Here is a 17,079-nt window from a genome sequence, read left to right as displayed (position 1 = left end):
TCTTTGAAGCATTCGTTTTCTACATTATGTGGTTTTTTTTCTCCCCTTATGCAGTGGTCTCTCCCCCTCTCTCTCTCTCTCTAAGGTACTTACTGTCAACAGCGGGAAGTGGAGGCCATTACTGAAGGCGTTGAAGAAGATGAAGGATTTTGCTGTTGTGAACCTGGCCATATTCCTCATGTGCTTTCATTTAATGCTGCATTTAGCCAGCGCTGGCTAGCTTGGGAAGTGATAGTCACTAAGTATATTCTGGAGGGTTATAGTATCACTGACAATAGTGCTGCCTCTATGCTTCAAGTCTTTGACCTTCGGAAAGTACTCACCACTTACTATGTCAAGGTAAGGGCGCGTGCCTAGTTAGATCTTCTCATTGTTCTACGTTCTTCTTGGAAAAGAGGTTTTTTTTTTTAAACTACTTGTGCTTTGCTTCTAAGTAGTGATTTAAATTCTCTAGTATTGGGACACTTGGGTGGCTCAGTTGGTTAAGTGTCAACTCTTGATCTCAGCTCAGGTCTTATCTCAGGGTTGTGAGTTCCGGCCCCACTTTGGGCTACATGCCCAGTGGGAGTCTACTTAAAAAAATTCTCTAGTATCCATTAAGTCAGCAAAGTATACCTACCAAGGTATTACTGTTTCTATCTTTAGTGGAACTTATTCCATTTGTTCATGGATAATAGCTACCATATATAGCTTGTATGTTGTAGGCACTGGACTAAAGAATACACATACATATACATATATGTGTCAGTTTTCTGAAGGAATATTACATCTCTGTTTTACAAATAAACAAGAATCAGAAGTTACCTTCCCAGTGCCCTCTAATTAGCAAGTGGCGTTAGGGATTTAAAATCTAGGCTTGTCCAACTCCTCCAACAGCCCTTGCTGTTAACTACTGCTTTGCACTGCTTTCAGTGACCTGAATAAAAGTATTGCAAGATTTGGGAGGTCCCCAAAACCACCCTCACTCGTGACACCAGCTGCAATTTGGGGTCCCCAAGGACTAGTCTCTGGTTTAGTAATTAGCCAGAAAGACCCACAAAACTCAGCAAAGCCATTACACTCATGGTTAGGGTTTATTATGGTGGAAGGATACAGATTAAAATCAGCCAAGGGAAGAGGCGTATAGGGCAGGGTCCAGAGACACCAAAGCATGACCTTCCAGTTGTCTTCTCTCAGTGCAGTTGTGCACATACTGCCCATTTCTCCCAGCAACAGTGTGTGACAGTACTCACAGACTGTGGTCAACCAAAGAAGCTCACCTGAGGCTTGGTGTGTAGAGTTTTACTGTGGCCTGGTCACTTAGATGTGGTTGACTACCCTCATGACCAGCCTTAGTATCCACTTCCTCCAGAGGTCATGGCTGTAAGCTCATAGGTGAACAAAGACTTAAGCAAGCAAGACATTCCAAGGGAGTAGAAGTTACTTCCCAGGACCCAAGGGCAAAGACCAAACCTCTCTTTGGGCAAGGTTAGTTCTTTACTGTACTGATGTTCTGTCTTTGCTAAAGATTTTACAAGATTACAGCAAAGCTGTGATTTGGCAGCTTGCAGGCAAAGCCAGTATTTTGAAGAGGGAAATGTGTGGTAAATTTTAGTGACCCGTATCTGGATTTTCCGTATCTGTGTTACTGCCTCTGTGTATCACTTTATTTGTGCTGATTGGGATGAGTGTTTGTCTTATAATCGATCGTTGGTTAAACCCAACCTCAGGAAGCTAAACAGATTGATTTTGCATTTTTTACATGCTGTGCATCTCTGTGTGTATATGGCAATTTCTGTCTCTGGTTCTAAACAGATATATTTCTGTTGTTTTACTCTTGTATTTCTATAACTTGACCTAGCATCACAAGATGATTTAATAACTTTCTATGAGAAGTGCATCACAGTAAAGTTTTTCTACCTCTCTTAAAATGTCCTAAATTCAAAAGATCTAAAATCAATAGAAAAAGAGTTGTTTTGAATTTGTCTTGATGAATTTATGGTTGTGACTCCTAAAGTATTAAATTAACTGTTCACCCAGAAAGGCCTGAGGTATATTTTTTACAGCATTCCTAAAATGTATTCTTAGAGTATTGAGCTAGAATAAAATATTTTTTAGTTATACAATCAGTATAAACCATTGGAATGTATTTAATGAGGAATTGGAGTTAATTCAAACTGTAACTTAATCTGTTTGTTTTTTTTTTAATCTTTCCCCCATTAGGGTATCATTTATTATGTTACAACATCTTCTAAACTGGAGGAGTGGCTAGCCAATGAGACAATGCAGGAAGGACTACGTCTGTGTGCAGATCGAAATTATGTTGATGTGGACCCAACATTTAATCCAAATATTGATGAAGACTATGACCATCGACTGGCTGGCATATCCAGGGAGAGTTTCTGTGTGATTTACCTCAACTGGATAGAGTACTGCTCTTCCCGAAGAGCAAAGGTAGAGGTTGTGTACTTCATTTGTAACTCTTTGAGTCCATTTTCTTCAGAGATGGAAAGAATGTCCCCATTGATTATTATGAGGTCAGTTTTTCCAGACCTCCTCCTTTCTGACCATCTGGGTGAGAGAACCTTCAGTTGTTAAAAAGAAATTCGGAGGTTGAGGGGAAGCAGTATTCCACAGACATCAGTTTGATTTTCTTTACTCTGGTAATAGTTACTAGTAGGCTAATGTGGCTGTTGTTAATAGCCTGCTTGCCAGGTTATGTCCAGAAACAACTAATTAATAGATAGAATATTGTATTTTCAGAAGACATTATCAGTAATGATGTATGGCAGTAAGTACTTTGAGATGTTTTGCTAAGATCCTAATACTTTATAAAAGTCCGTTTTTTTTAAAAGTATGTTCCAGTATTATAAAGCATTAGATTTTATTTAAAGGTTTCAGAGAAACTCCTTCTATACATTCATACTTCATTTTATACTGATTTGTTATGTTTCTTCTCATTAGAACTATTTAAAAACCTAGAAATTATATATTAGTTGAGTTCTTCATCCTCTGATTTATTAGCTGTCTTCCAATTTGTTAAATACCTTTATACCTTTCTGATAACTAATGTTCTTTGTTTTTTAAAGCCACTGGATGTAGACAAAGATTCATCCCTGGTGACTCTTTGTTACGGACTTTGTGTTCTGGGACGGAGAGCTTTGGGGACCGCATCTCACCATATGTCCAGGTAAGGAAGACGTTTCTGTTTTCAGGAAGAGAGTAGGAGAAGCTGTATAACGTAAATCTGAAAAATCTGAAATAGCTTTTCATGGAAGCATTCTGTGCTAATTTATTGCAGAAGTCTCTTCTGATAGTTTTTTAATAGATCCTTTGCTAAACATATTTGAGTTCTCCCAAGTGGTTAATAGCTGGCCTTTAAAAATCACACTTGTATGGGTAACTATTGATAATAAGAATTTAATGGATTTGAGACATTTTAAAAAATAATCACCCATAAAGTTTGATTGGTCTCCTCCCATTTTACATCTGTTTTTCTAATGAGTTACCTCTTTTTATTTTTCCATATTTCCTTGTAGTTTTTTTTGGTCCAGAGCATTTATGCTTTTACTATAGTTAATATAGTACATTAGATTTTTGGGAGTAAGCTGAATTTCTTGACATACGCATCTGAATGAATTAGAACTAAGAAATACTACATATTTATTAATTTCATTTCATTTGTGATTACTACATGTTTTCCATTAGGCCCTCTGTAAGTTTTTATGACTTATATACTCTCTGTCTGTTGTTTATTTTCATGGACTTACTATTATAGTGGTTTGTAAACAAGGGCCCAGATCACAGGGCCCCTGTCCCTTGTGAGTCTGACTCAGGGGTTCTGACATTAGTGTAGTCATCAGACTCTGTATTTGCAAAGCACTCCCAGACGATTCTGATGCACAACCACATGTAAGAATCAGTGTAATGGAAGTTCTTTGTCAAAATATGTAAACTTTTATCTCCAATCCTAACAGTAATTTAGAGTCATTCCTCTATGGATTGCATGCCCTATTTAAGGGAGATTTCCGTATTTCTTCAATTCGAGATGAGTGGATCTTCGCGGACATGGAATTGCTAAGGAAAGTAGTAGTCCCGGGAATCCGCATGTCCATTAAACTTCATCAGGTAAGAAGAGGAGAATTATAATGCATTACTGGTGTTTAATGGCACTTCTTCATTTGACTTCCAAATTACGTTTCTTAGGAACCTTTGGAGAAATATTATTTGAAACACAGAAAAACTTGATTTATGGCAAGATACTAGATCTTAGAAGCCTGGACCTGTGTTTCTAAGGGTAAATTTGAATATTTATATTAGAGAGTGACTGATCTGGACATGAACCTGAAAACTGTCAGCAGTGACAAACTAGAAATAAAGCTCTCTGGCCCTTACAATTCTTGTTTTCACCTCACATGTCACATAATTGTAATTCAAGCCTCTTGTGTAGGCGAATGTTAGCTAACTCCCAGTGTAGTGTGCTAACGTCTCAGGAGGGTTGTGAGTGCTGCTGTTACTGAACTATGAGTTTCATGCAGCATGATATATAGAATAATAGAGGGTTAAGACAGATTATTTAGCCTTAGTTAAGTAATCCTAGTAGGGTAATAAAATTAAAATGCAGACCCAAAATACATATCCAAAGCCCTGGATCATTTCAAGACTATATTAGGAAATTAAGTATTTGTACTTGCTACTCTAATCATTCCACTTAACAATGGTCATCAGATCTGATGACAAAGACCACACGATAAGCCTCATTAAAATACATCTGCTGTACTCAAATCTGTTTGAATCTTTTTACCCCCCAAATAAAGGGTGAATTACTCCTCAAGTGATTTTACTGTGATCTAAACTGTTATAATAAAGTCAATGTCCCGTATTACTTAAGAGATTACTGACAAGAGATATACTATTTGAAAGTCTCTGTGGAAAATGAAATAGTATTTTGAGGATCATGGAGAAAATATTCATTTGGGAACAAATAGAGTTGTCTAATTTCAGACTAGCTTTACAGTTTTGAGCCAGGTCAGTGTGTTTAAATGAAAAAGATAATGACTTTAGATTAAAATGTTATTAAAACTTCAGAATTTCTAAAAAAACACTGATTAATATATCTGCTGTGTAAGAAATACTCTCTTTTATACAGCATGATTATCTAACAGCTCCAGATCGACATCTTCAGTTAATTGTAAAGATTATGACAGGTGTTTTCTGTCCATCTGGCAGAGAAGAAACTGAGGCACAGGGAATTTTCTGGTATCTTAGGTCTTTGCCCCATCGATCCCTACAGGTGCTCTTACCTGTTGCTGCCAGGTCCGATTCCTTACATGTTCTTTTGGCTGTTGCATTGTTGCCTGTGACAGTGTTTCTCTACCTTATATTTGGCCCAACACCCTTGGGCTACACACTACAGCTCAGTCTCATTAGCCATTGACTGACAACAGTGACAAACGGTGGGGGTAAGGAGTTGGAGTCAGGAACCCGGAGCCATGGAGGGCTAGCGGCAGAGGGGAAGACAGAGAACACAAATGCAGCCTGCAGAAATTCCGTAATTCTGATACACCTTTGAGGGGGGTGAGATGGACCTATACAGTAGCCAGAAACAACCACTTACTGAGCATCATTTTGAACCAGATGTTGGGTTGCCCATGACGGACTCTTGGGCCAAGAAAAGATAGAGCTGTAAATCAGTACTGGTAATCTCCAAAGTTCATACTTACATATTTCATGAGTTATATACTCATGAAAACCCAACCCACAAAAGTGAACAATAGGCTTATATATTAAAAGAAAGGATATGCATACACATCCATACAACCTAGCAATTCCCCTCCTAGATAATTACCTAAGAGAATGGAAGTCTATGTCTACACACATGTGTGCCTAGCAGTTTTAGTTGTAATAGCCCCAAACTGGAAACAACTCAAGTGTCCATCCACAGATGAACATACTACTTATGGTACATCTACATGATAGAATATCACCTAGCAATAAAAAGAAACGGAGCTACTGTTAGATACCACAACATGAATGAATCTCAAACATTATGCACAGTGCCAGAAGCCAGACATAAAAAGAGTACATACTGTAGGATTTTATTTATATAAAATCTGAAACAAGCCAGACTAGTCTATAGCCACAGAAAGCAGATGAGTGATTGCTTAGGATGTAGAGATTGAATGCCAGAAGACAGGAAGGAGTGTTTGGGGTGATGGAAAAGTTTTAGATCTAGATTGTGGCAGTGATTCCATGGGTGTGCATATTTGTCAAAATGCATCTAACTGCCACTTGAAATGGTATAATTTATTGTATGTAAAGAAAAGGTTTTGTTCCCAGAGAGCCAGAAATATAAAATTTCTCTTAACTCTTGCCTCTCAAACCATCCTTGATAACATGTGTCTAGCACACTTTGTAGGTGTTTTTAGTTTTTGCTTTTTCCTTTACCTTTTTTAAAATTTTTTAATTCTCCAATTGACTGTATTATGTTTTTACTTTATAAATAAAAATGGTCATAATCTGTGTGATATTTAGTAATTGTACAGTATTGTACAGTGTATTAGTGCTCTCGTATACATATCACCACCATCCAGAAAATTATTTTCATCCCAATTTGGTAGGTGAAAACTCAGAACTCAGAGAAATTAAGCAAATTGCCTTTTTCACATGTTCTCTTATTCTTATCCTCTGTTTAATCATTTTGTAAAACATTTTACCTTATTTATTTTACCTTTTTCATTAGTCTCTTTGAAGATTACGTGGTTGTTAGAACTAAAATAAACGAATCAAAGTCCAGTTTGGCTTTTAAGTGATCTATGATGAAAATCTTAACAATGTGTGGTTAAGGACAGGGATCATTTTTTACTAATCTTTATATCTTCATTGCTTAGCACAAGGCTTGGCAGCCAGTGAATGTAAAATGAATGAGTTTCGTTATTTTCAAAAAAATATATCCTGTGTGTTGGCTTATAACTTGTCAAGTATATTTTTAAAATGCCTTTGAAAACTTTTCCCAGAACTAGGAATATTTTCTCCTTGTATTTGAAAAACGTTAAAAAGTGAGCTTCACTCAAGAGTAAGTATTCCCATCACCTCATGCCATTGTATGGCCCTTCCAAGAAGCAGTCACTGCCAGTAATTTGATGCATATCTTTTCTGATTTTCCTGAGTTCATAGACATATCCATCTGTATATACAAATATTTTCCTTTGTGCTACATAAAGTGATCTGTAATGCATGCTTTTTTTTTTTTTCCAATTTAATGTAACATGGATACTTTCTAAGTCATCACATACAGAGGCACCTCACATTTTCAATGGCTCTGTAGTATTCCAGGACATAATTTTTAACTATAGTTTATTCAACCATTTCCCTATTCATGGGATCTGCTTGTTCCAAATACTTTGTAAAACAATACTCATCCAACCATCTTAAACCCAGTGAAAGGAAATATTTGAGCAAGATTCAACATACTCTATTTTGGCATGCCTAATAATTTCCAACTTTGTCCATTTTATTAAGATTATAACTGTTGCCTATGTCTGCACTTCTACACTCCATTCAAAAATTGTACCAAAACTGCTATACAAAGATAGGATTCCTTCCCTAAAGGAGAACACATCATATGACCTCTGTCTATCTGCTGGTATAGGAAAGTGAGCTCAGTGTTTAAAGGAAAGGTCAGGAGGGTTGGTATATGATGTATAGCGGTATTTTAAGTTGTAAATGCTAGCTTAGGCCACGTCCTTTAGAAGCAGAGTCAGAGTCCAGGATTCCTGTGCCAGAGATTGACAGGGTGCCCTTAGGGGAATTTGTAAGGAAGGGAGGGAAGCAGGAAAGAACAGGGAAGGAACTAAGCAAAACTGTGTTTCAGCTGAATTCTATCTTCCACTGGATTTAGAGTGAGTTCTGGAGTGTCAGTGTCACCAAGAGTTAGCTGGTGTACCTTGAGCCCCCCCACAACCAAGTGGGGAATAAACCTCCCCTGGCATTTCCTGCCCAGGCAGCTCCATCAGCTGAAGGCAGTTCCAAGAGAAGGGAATAACTGTGAGCTGTTAAGAGCCAGTGCTCAAAGCAGTGGAGAGGGGAGTGCGTCAGCCCAATAAAAGAACTCTGGACAAGGTACAAGGGAGATGCTCCACAATCTGGCTAAAAGCTAGTTTTCTAAATTTTTTTTAGTATTTTCTAACTAGATCCTAAGTTCCATGAGGACAGTGCTTGTATCTGTCTTGCTCACTGCTCTTTCCCCAATGTCCAGCACAGTGCTGCCTGGCAACATAATAGAAACCCAATTCCCCAGAGAGACTTCAGGCTATAATCACCTTTGTGTTCTTCACTGACCTGTGCTGCTCCCCTGTAGGATTCTTGCCTGGAGCTCTCTCCCTTTCCCACACAGTGCCTATCTCCATCCACTGAAGTTGTCTGCATTCTTTAAGATCCAGTTCAAAACCATCTGCATCACGTAACTTTCCCTAATCACATCAACTAGACTTGACAGGTTTTTCAGTTAACGTTTTTTTTTTTAATCAGAATGATAAATTCTCTTTAAAAATGTGTTTAAGTCCTGGCTTAATCATTTACTAACTTTCTAAACCTAGGAAGCAGCTAAGACTCTTTGAGCTGCTTGGGGCACCTGGGTGGCTCAGTCGTTAAACATCTGGCTCAGGTCATGGTCCCGGGGTCCTGGGATCAGGCCCTGTGTCGGGTCTCTGCTCAGCGGGAAGCCTGCTTCTCCCTCCCCCACTCCCCCCCTTGTGTTCCCTCTCTCGCTCGCTCTCTCTCTCTGTCAAATAAATAAAATCTTTTAAAAAAAGTCTCTTTGAGCTTCAGATTTGATATATGCAAAATGCCGGTATTATGTACTGAAGCTGCTTGGCGAGTTTGTAAGAGTTAGGTGAAAAACGTGTTGCAGAACTTTTTACATTATGAGAGATTATTTACATATACAGTGAATACTTTTTTTATTCTCGAGGCCAGTCCCCAGACATGGAGGTGCATCGTTGGGGAGCTTGCCTTACTGCACTCAGCCGTGTCCCCTCAGGTATCACACACAGTCTGGTCACTTGGCTTGAGTAGAAATGAGTTACTTTACCTGGATGTAAAAATTTATCAACCTCCCAGCTATGAATATCTACGATTACACTTCATTTCAGCAATTCAGATTTGTGTTATGGTTATGTGGGCATATGTCCTGGATCCTCTGTTAATTTGCAGATTTCTGAAGGGGGGGTACGTTCCACATACTCCTTTTCCCTCCACGCTCTCTGCCACAGAATCCCGCACGTGAGAAGTGTTAAATAACGGCTTGTAGCATGCAGGAGTGGTTGCTACATGGGCCAAGAGATTTCTCAGGGAAGACTCAACTAGCTTCTTTAGGACTAGGACCCTTAATCTTACTATTTTATCTAGATTAGATACATGCTATATTGGAATCATTCTAGAGATGTGGCTTTATGTGAAAAATGCCTCGTTAAAAAGAAACACAACTTAGGGAACTTTTATGTAGTTTAGCCTTCCTTAACTGATACCAGTGAGACAGTCCTTTAAGAGAAAAAATTATGAATGGAGACATGTAAAACCCCATTTGAATGAGAAAAACAAAGAAAATATATAAAAATTGGAAAAATATTTAAAGCTTAGAAGAGAGGGTTGGGTTGAAGAATTTACAAAAGTAGTATGGCAGTAATGAGCTAATTCCTAACCTGGTTGAATTTAAGACTCTCTGTCTCCTATAATAACAATATGTGTGGATATGAAATATTCATATTAAACCAGTTTTTCAGAATTTTCATTTAGTGACTGATTAGTAACTGCAGAAGCTTTCTATCATTCCACCGGAAGTCCTTCTCTTCCTGTAAAGTGTATATTTTTTGTTTCTCTGTTTAGGATCATTTCACTTCTCCAGATGAGTATGATGACCCTACTGTGCTCTATGAAGCCATTGTGTCCCATGAAAAGAACCTCGTAATAGCGCATGAAGGGGACCCTGCATGGCGGAGTGCAGTCCTTGCCAACTCTCCCTCCCTTCTCGCTCTGCGGCACGTCATGGATGACGGTACCAACGAATACAAGATCATCATGCTGAACAGACGCTACCTGAGCTTCAGAGTCATTAAGGTACATTTTTGAGGCATTTTTTTATGTCTGAAAAAAAATGAAAGTTACATAACCTTATCCCAACTTTAAAAAGTGATTGAAACTTTTTATAGGAAAAAAAATGACAATATTACATTAGCTTCGATTGTTCATGAGCACTTCATTTGATTTATTTTGTAATTTATTCTGTCCTCTGAAATTTTCTCCTGTGCCATAAAGTCTTAAAATGTTTACTTCTGTTTTGGTGGTCTTTTATCTGTTACATATGCTCTCTGGGCAGCATCTCTTCTTAAAACACCAGCACCATATTGCTAATCTGATTTCCAGTTTGCAAAATAATACCATAGCTTCTACGTTTTGTTGTTTTTTTGTTTGTCTTTTTTTTTAAATTAGTTTCAGAGGTAGAATTTAGTGATTCATCCATCAAGCGCCCTCCTTACTGCCCATGACCCAGTTATCCCATCCTCCCACCTACCTCCCCTTGTTTGTTGCTTTTTTAAACATCTCATGGCTTTAGGAGGCATAATTTCTGAAATTTTATTTTAATAGTTTATAATGATTCACTTTTTATCTACTTCATTTAATCAACCTGCAAAGTTACAAACATCCTTTTAACTCGGAATATTTGTTACTGCTCATTTCTATCAAATATATCTGTTATCTCAGTTACAGAACTCAGTGCATTATGAATTTGGAAAACTTGATATTTTTACCAGATAGACCAGGGGAAAGAGTTCTGTGTGTGCTTATTATTTAACAGCCCACTGGTGACAGTGGAAAATTGATGAACTCCTATTCACATGTGACCTACTTGTATTTGTTTCCTGCTCTTCACAGTTGGTTCTCATATGGCTTTTGTATCCCTCCCATTTATATTCTTCTGTTTATATGAATTTCGTTCATAGCCCCTTAAGCTAATTCCCATGTGTTTGGTTTTCAGGTTAATAAGGAATGTGTCCGAGGTCTTTGGGCAGGGCAACAGCAAGAGCTTGTCTTTCTACGTAACCGTAACCCAGAGAGAGGTAGCATCCAAAACGCCAAACAAGCTCTGAGAAACATGATAAACTCATCTTGTGATCAGCCTATTGGCTACCCAATCTTTGTCTCGCCCCTGACAACCTCTTACTCTGACAGCCATGAACAGCTCAAAGAAATCCTTGGGGGACCTATCAGTTTGGGAAATATCAGAAACTTCATAGTGTCAACCTGGCACAGGTGAGCTATGGGGTTGCATGTTTCAGTGGTGGTGTGTTGTGAACCTCTTAATCAAGGCAATTTGCATGAGTATCACCTGGAGAGCTTACAGAAAAAATACAGATGCCGTAACACAATATAAACCTATTGTATCAGGAACTTCAGAAAGTAGTCTGAGCATTTTTATCTTCAGACTCTTATTCGATAAATCTCATATACAACTCTGGTTAAGGGCCACTGATCCAGCAGTTGGTAGACTCTTGAGTAGTTCTCTTTTCTTTAACTTTTTTGACTCTGTATTGCGACATAGTGCCACTATTAGGATGTGTGGCCAACAAACAGCAAAATAGAGAAAAACATAAGAAACTTGAACAAGTTGCTTACCTTCTGTTTTGTTCCATTCTAGCAGTAGGGGGAGCACGGTGTACTTGCTGAAACTCCTAGTTATGTGTTCCTACTGCCATTTTAACAATCCAGTCATCACTCCCATATCAGATCTGTAGTGTCTTCAAATGTGCACATGGATTTTTCTACGCCTTTTGTCTAGTAAATTACGGTGTTCGGTATAGGAACATCATTGTTTGGTGGATGGTGAAGAAAAATCAGGGTATCTTTTCAATTTCTTATGGGCTTTTGTTTAGATCCTTAAATAACAGAACTTAAGAAAAACAGAATGTGGGATTAGGGTGGCAGACTCTCAACTAGGCATTTTCCTCTAGGCATATTAAAAAAAAAAAAAAGTCTCACCATTTTAACATCAGTCTCTATCCAAACAAAGAAGAACATAAACCAGAGTGGTGTTTGAAGAAATTTCTTTTCAAAAATTATCTGTTGTGCTGGAATTGCCTTAAAGAGGCTGAGTTCTCTTCCCTTGAGAGAAATAGTGTAGAGATTAAAGTGCCCAACTGTCCTGGTTTGCACAGGACTGAGAAGTGTCCTGGGAAGCAGGATTTCAGTGCCAAACTGAGACAGTCGTGGACAACCCAGGATAGCTGGTCACCCTACACTTTAAAAAAAAAAAAAAAAAAAAAAGGAAAAATGATCGCAGCAGCTCTCTTCCAAGTGTGCTACAGCAGAAATCAGGTTTTCAGGGGTTGCACACTTCACAGGCACTGAACAGACACCGGCAAGAATCCTATTTCCATCTTAATGGTGCAGTTTCGTTATGTGCAGTTTTTTATGGCTAAGGAAAGGTGAAAAGATTGGGAAAGAATGACAGATTATATAAAAGTGAAGGTTGGGAATAATTGAGGCAGTGAGAATAAGGGGTGGATAGTTCTTAGGCCATTCTTTGAAATCATAGCTGCCCCTTTTTTTTGTTTCTAATACTGATTGCACCATAAAGACTTTCAAAGATGAACATTAGTAGCATTAAACATTCAGCATTAAACATTTAATGTTAAAAATTAAACATTAGGGGCGCCTGGGTGGCACAGCGGTTAAGCGTCTGCCTTCGGCTCAGGGCGTGATCCCGGCGTTCCGGGATCGAGCCCCGCATCAGGCTCCTCTGCTATGAGCCTGCTTCTTCCTCTCCCACTCCCCCTGCTTGTGTTCCCTCTCTCGCTGGCTGTCTCTCTCTGTCGAATAAATAAATAAAATCTTAAAAAAAAAATTAAACATTAAACATTCTGAATGTTTATCTTGAAGTGATCATGGGATAATGCTGCTTACTCTGCTGTTTGTTTCTAGGTTAAGGAAAGGGTGTGGGGCTGGCTGTAACAGCGGTGGTAATATTGAAGATTCTGACACTGGCGGTGGGATGTCCTGCACTAGTAACAATGCAACAAGTGCCAGTGAGCCCCAGAGCAATGTGTCCCAGGGAAGCACTGGAAATCCAGGGCAAGGGTCGGGAGCAGGACTCCATCCACCGGTCACATCTTATCCTCCAGCACTAGGTAATGTGAAAACAGAATTATGTATCTAACTTAGCCTCTTAGTATGCATGTAGAAAGAGAATTATGTGTTACCAGGATGCTGGGGTGGCTCAGTCAGTTAAGCATCAGACTCTTGATTTCAGTTCAGGTCATGATCCCAGGGTGGTGGGATTGAGCCCTGCGACGGGCTCCTCACTGGGTGTGGAGCCTGCTTGGGATTCTCTCTGTCCCTCACCTTCTGCCCTGCCCCCCCACCGCTCCCCCCACTCATGGGTGTGCTCGCTTTCTCTCTGTCTCTCAAAAAGAAAAAAAGAGAGAATTCTGTATTACCTACTTGGAAATATATAAAAAGAATATTTTGTTTGATTCTTGGTTGGACATTATCCAATTTTATTAAATATATGTATTATTGGAATATCATTTCTTCAAAAGTATCATTTTTAAAGGCTAATATTTAGTATAATTTATTTAACTTTTTTTTCATTGGACAATGATTTGGTTTCCTCTGAATGTTATAAACTTTGTGATCACTATTTTCTTGGGCTAGAGATTTAAAAAATGCAATCATTAAGTCAAAGTTTATGAGAATATTTAAGATTCAGCACATAATGCCAAAAATATTTCTAGCAAGTTTTTGTTTCTTTTGTTTTGTTTGTTTGTTACCATTTGGTACTCTCCCCAGTCATGCACAGGAATGCCCATCCTGTAAACTCTCACCAGCTTGGAGTATTATCAGTTCCCATCTCTGCTGCCTGCTTGCTCAGACGGACAGGAGACAGTGATCCTTAGTTCATTGTTTTAATTTGCACTGCTCTGAACCCGAGATTGGAAGGTTTTAAATGCGTTTATTACGTGCTCCTCTTTTTGAAGTCCCTTTTAAGTCTCTTGCCCATTTTTCTCTTTGGTTATCTTTTCCTTTTTTTTTTTTTTTTTTTTTAATTTAATTTCAAGTTAGTTAACATACAGTGCAGCATTGGTTTCAGGAGCAGAATCCAGTGATTCATCACCACGTATAACACCCAGTGCTCTCCGAACAAGTGCCCTCCTTAATGCCCCTCACCCACTTACCCCATCCCCTACCCCATCTCCCCTCCAACAGCCTTTGTTCTCCATAGTTAAGAGTCTTTTATGGTTTGCCTCCCTTTCTGTTTTTGTCTTATTTTTCCGTCCCTCTCTCTTTGTTCATCTGTTTTGTTTCTTAAATTCCACATATGAGTGAAATCAAAGGATATTTGTTTTTCTCTGACTTATTTCGCTTAGCATAGTACCCTCTAGTTCCATGATTATCTTTTTCTTATTTGTATATTCTGTGTTTGAGTTCTTTGTCAGCTTTCTGTACTACAAATATTTTTTCCCATTCTATCCCTTCCCTTTCCATTCTCTTCCTAAGAAGGGCGGCTCCTCTTCTTTTGACTGAAGTTCTTAATTTTAGTATGGAGCAATTTACTGATCTTTTCCTTTATGACTAGTAGTTTTTATATCCTACTTAAGAAAACTTTTCCTATCCCAAGGCATGAAGGTTTGTTTTTTTTGTTTCTGTTTTTTACTAATTTACCTTTTACACAAGATCTGTAATCCACCTGGTATGCAGTAGGAATCAGATTTAATCTGTTTTCATGTGGCTGGTTGGTTGATCCAGTACTGTCTTGTCCCTACTACTTCACATGAATGAGATGAAGTCTTAAGACATTTATTGTTAAGTTAAAAAAAAAAATATCCAATAGCATTGGAATTAAGACTCCAAATAGGTGTCGTACCAACATTTTATATGTTCTTTTGTAACTTCTGAGTGAAAAGCTAGAACTTTCATTGTGCTTTTTTAAATGCTCTCATTTCGATCAGCTCTTTATTTTCAGATAGAAAAAGTACATGGAGCAATTTTTTCAGTGTAGTTAAGTATTTCCCCATCTTCACATTACTGTTATAAGTCAGGAAAAAGACGAACCTGAGGAATCATACCAGGCCATCTGAAAAAGGACATGGGAGGACCTGCTATTCAGTGTCACTGATAATTCATATTTAGTAGTAATCCCTTAATGGATATGAAAATTAGGGTGTTGTATCACCATCCCTCTATAGACTGTGCAGTTTGTCATTGGAATGGATTGAAAGGACATTAATTCTACACTTTGAGTCGTAGTAGTTATAGATCTTGCCACATGATAGGTCCTTAAGAAATATTTCTTGTGGTCTCGTTTCCATGAGATATTTCATTTCTGACATATTAAAGAGGTACTCTTATTATTCCGTAATATTTCTGTGGAAGATATTTTAGGAGTCATCTCAATGTTAAATCCCGATATTTGCTGAAATTATATGTGTCTTTTGTCCCAGAATTTTAATTTAAAAATTAGCAAATTAAAGTTTTTATCAAAACCACACAAGAACAGATCTCAGATATTTATTTCTTTTTGACCACATTTAAAGTTTTAGGTATAGGGGTGCCTGGATGGCACAAGTCAGTTAAGCTCCCAGCTCTTGGTTTTGGCTCAGGTCATGATCTCACGGTCAGGAGATCAAGCCCCACATTGAGCTCTACGCACAGCGGGGAGTCCGTTGGAGATTCTCTCGCTCCCTCTATCTCTCCCAATTTGTGCTTTTGCATGCTCTCTCACTCTCTCAAATAAATAAATATATTTTTTAAAAGTTTTAGGTATAAATGTAAACTTTAAAAAAAAAAAAGTGTTAGGTATAATTTAAATTCAGTGAATTGACCAAGTAATTACTTAAGGGAAAAACTCTTAGAAACTACCAAAAAAACCCAGAAAACAAACAAAAAAAACCCCACCCGTGTTTGAATCATGGCACTTAGAATGCCGTTGTTTATCCTTCTCCAGGCACTAGCCACAGCTCCCACTCCGTACAGTCAAGCCTGGTCAGACAGTCCCCTGCTCGTGCCTCAGTGGCCAGCCAGTCTTCTTACTGCTACAGCAGCCGGCACTCGTCTCTCCGGATGTCCACCACGGGATTTGTGCCTTGTCGGCGCTCCTCCACGAGTCAGATATCGCTTCGAAACTTACCGTCCTCCATCCAGTCCCGCCTCTCTATGGTGAACCAGATGGAGCCCTCCAATCAGAGCGGCATGGCCTGTGTGCAGCATGGCCTCCCTTCTTCCAGCAGCTCCAGCCAGAGCATCCCAGCCTGCAAACATCACACTCTCGTGGGCTTTCTTGGGACAGAGGGAGGTCAGAGCAGTGCCGTGGACGCCCAGCCAGGAAACACCTTAAGTCCTGCCAATAATTCACATGCCAAAAGGGGGGATGTGATTTACAGAGTCCAAGTGAGTAAGCACATGGTTCTTGTGCTGTTTGTGTCACTCATTTGTTTTTATTTCTCGTTTGTTGAGTAAAGGATTCTGGTAAGAACACACCTTCCTATTGCTTAGTCTGAAGACTAGAACATGTTTGAATGTTGAAAAAGTAAGAACTAAAGCAAGTAGCCTTCCAGTGGTGACGTTTGCCACACTCAGCTGCTGTCGTGTGGCCATTGCAGTAAGGTCTGCCAGGAGGCTAGAGGAATTCAGGAGATGGCCCTTTAGATTTTTGTTGTTGTTGTTCAGTTATAGGCAGGGGAGAACTTGAGACACAAGGAGTCTGTGAAAGAAATTTTGTTTGAGATTATGTAATTTGTCATCATCAAGAAAAAATTGAATTGGAAATGACCCATATTTATTTGCAACATAGATTGTAGATCCCAGTCAAATTCTGGATGGGATCAACCTGTCAAAAAGGAAAGAGCTGCAGTGGCCTGATGAGGGTATTCGGTTAAAAGCTGGGAGAAACAGCTGGAAAGACTGGAGTCCTCAGGAGGGCATGGAAGGCCATGTAAGTTCTTTCACGAAGCTGACCCGTGCTCTCACTTTTTGTAGCCTGACTGACTTGTTTGCATGTGTTTAGCTAATTTATGTGTATGTTTATTTAAATGTACCTTTTGCTAA

The 17,079-nt window shown here is 38.8% G+C and overlaps 1 protein-coding gene across 16 annotated transcripts in view; it reads left to right on the top strand.

Annotated features, from left to right (window-relative positions):
• The window catches only part of PCNX1 (pecanex 1), a 230,249-nt gene that overhangs the window by 145,559 nt on the left and 67,611 nt on the right, over positions 1-17,079 (top strand). For all 16 annotated transcript variants that reach the window (XM_057318460.1, XM_057318458.1, XM_057318457.1 and 13 more), the window contains 9 exons: positions 86-339; positions 2,203-2,433; positions 3,069-3,169; positions 3,957-4,107; positions 9,865-10,095; positions 11,015-11,289; positions 12,958-13,163; positions 15,980-16,422; positions 16,826-16,966. In XM_057318460.1, coding sequence (XP_057174443.1) covers positions 86-339; positions 2,203-2,433; positions 3,069-3,169; positions 3,957-4,107; positions 9,865-10,095; positions 11,015-11,289; positions 12,958-13,163; positions 15,980-16,422; positions 16,826-16,966 — 2,033 coding nt within the window. The remainder of the gene's footprint in view (positions 1-85; positions 340-2,202; positions 2,434-3,068; positions 3,170-3,956; positions 4,108-9,864; positions 10,096-11,014; positions 11,290-12,957; positions 13,164-15,979; positions 16,423-16,825; positions 16,967-17,079) is intronic.

This window comes from Ursus arctos, unplaced genomic scaffold (genome assembly GCF_023065955.2).
Source record: "Ursus arctos isolate Adak ecotype North America unplaced genomic scaffold, UrsArc2.0 scaffold_25, whole genome shotgun sequence".
Taxonomy (NCBI): Eukaryota; Metazoa; Chordata; class Mammalia; order Carnivora; family Ursidae; genus Ursus; species Ursus arctos.
The sequence above is the reverse complement of the archived record's forward strand: the minus strand, read 5'-3'. Positions and strand labels throughout refer to the sequence as shown.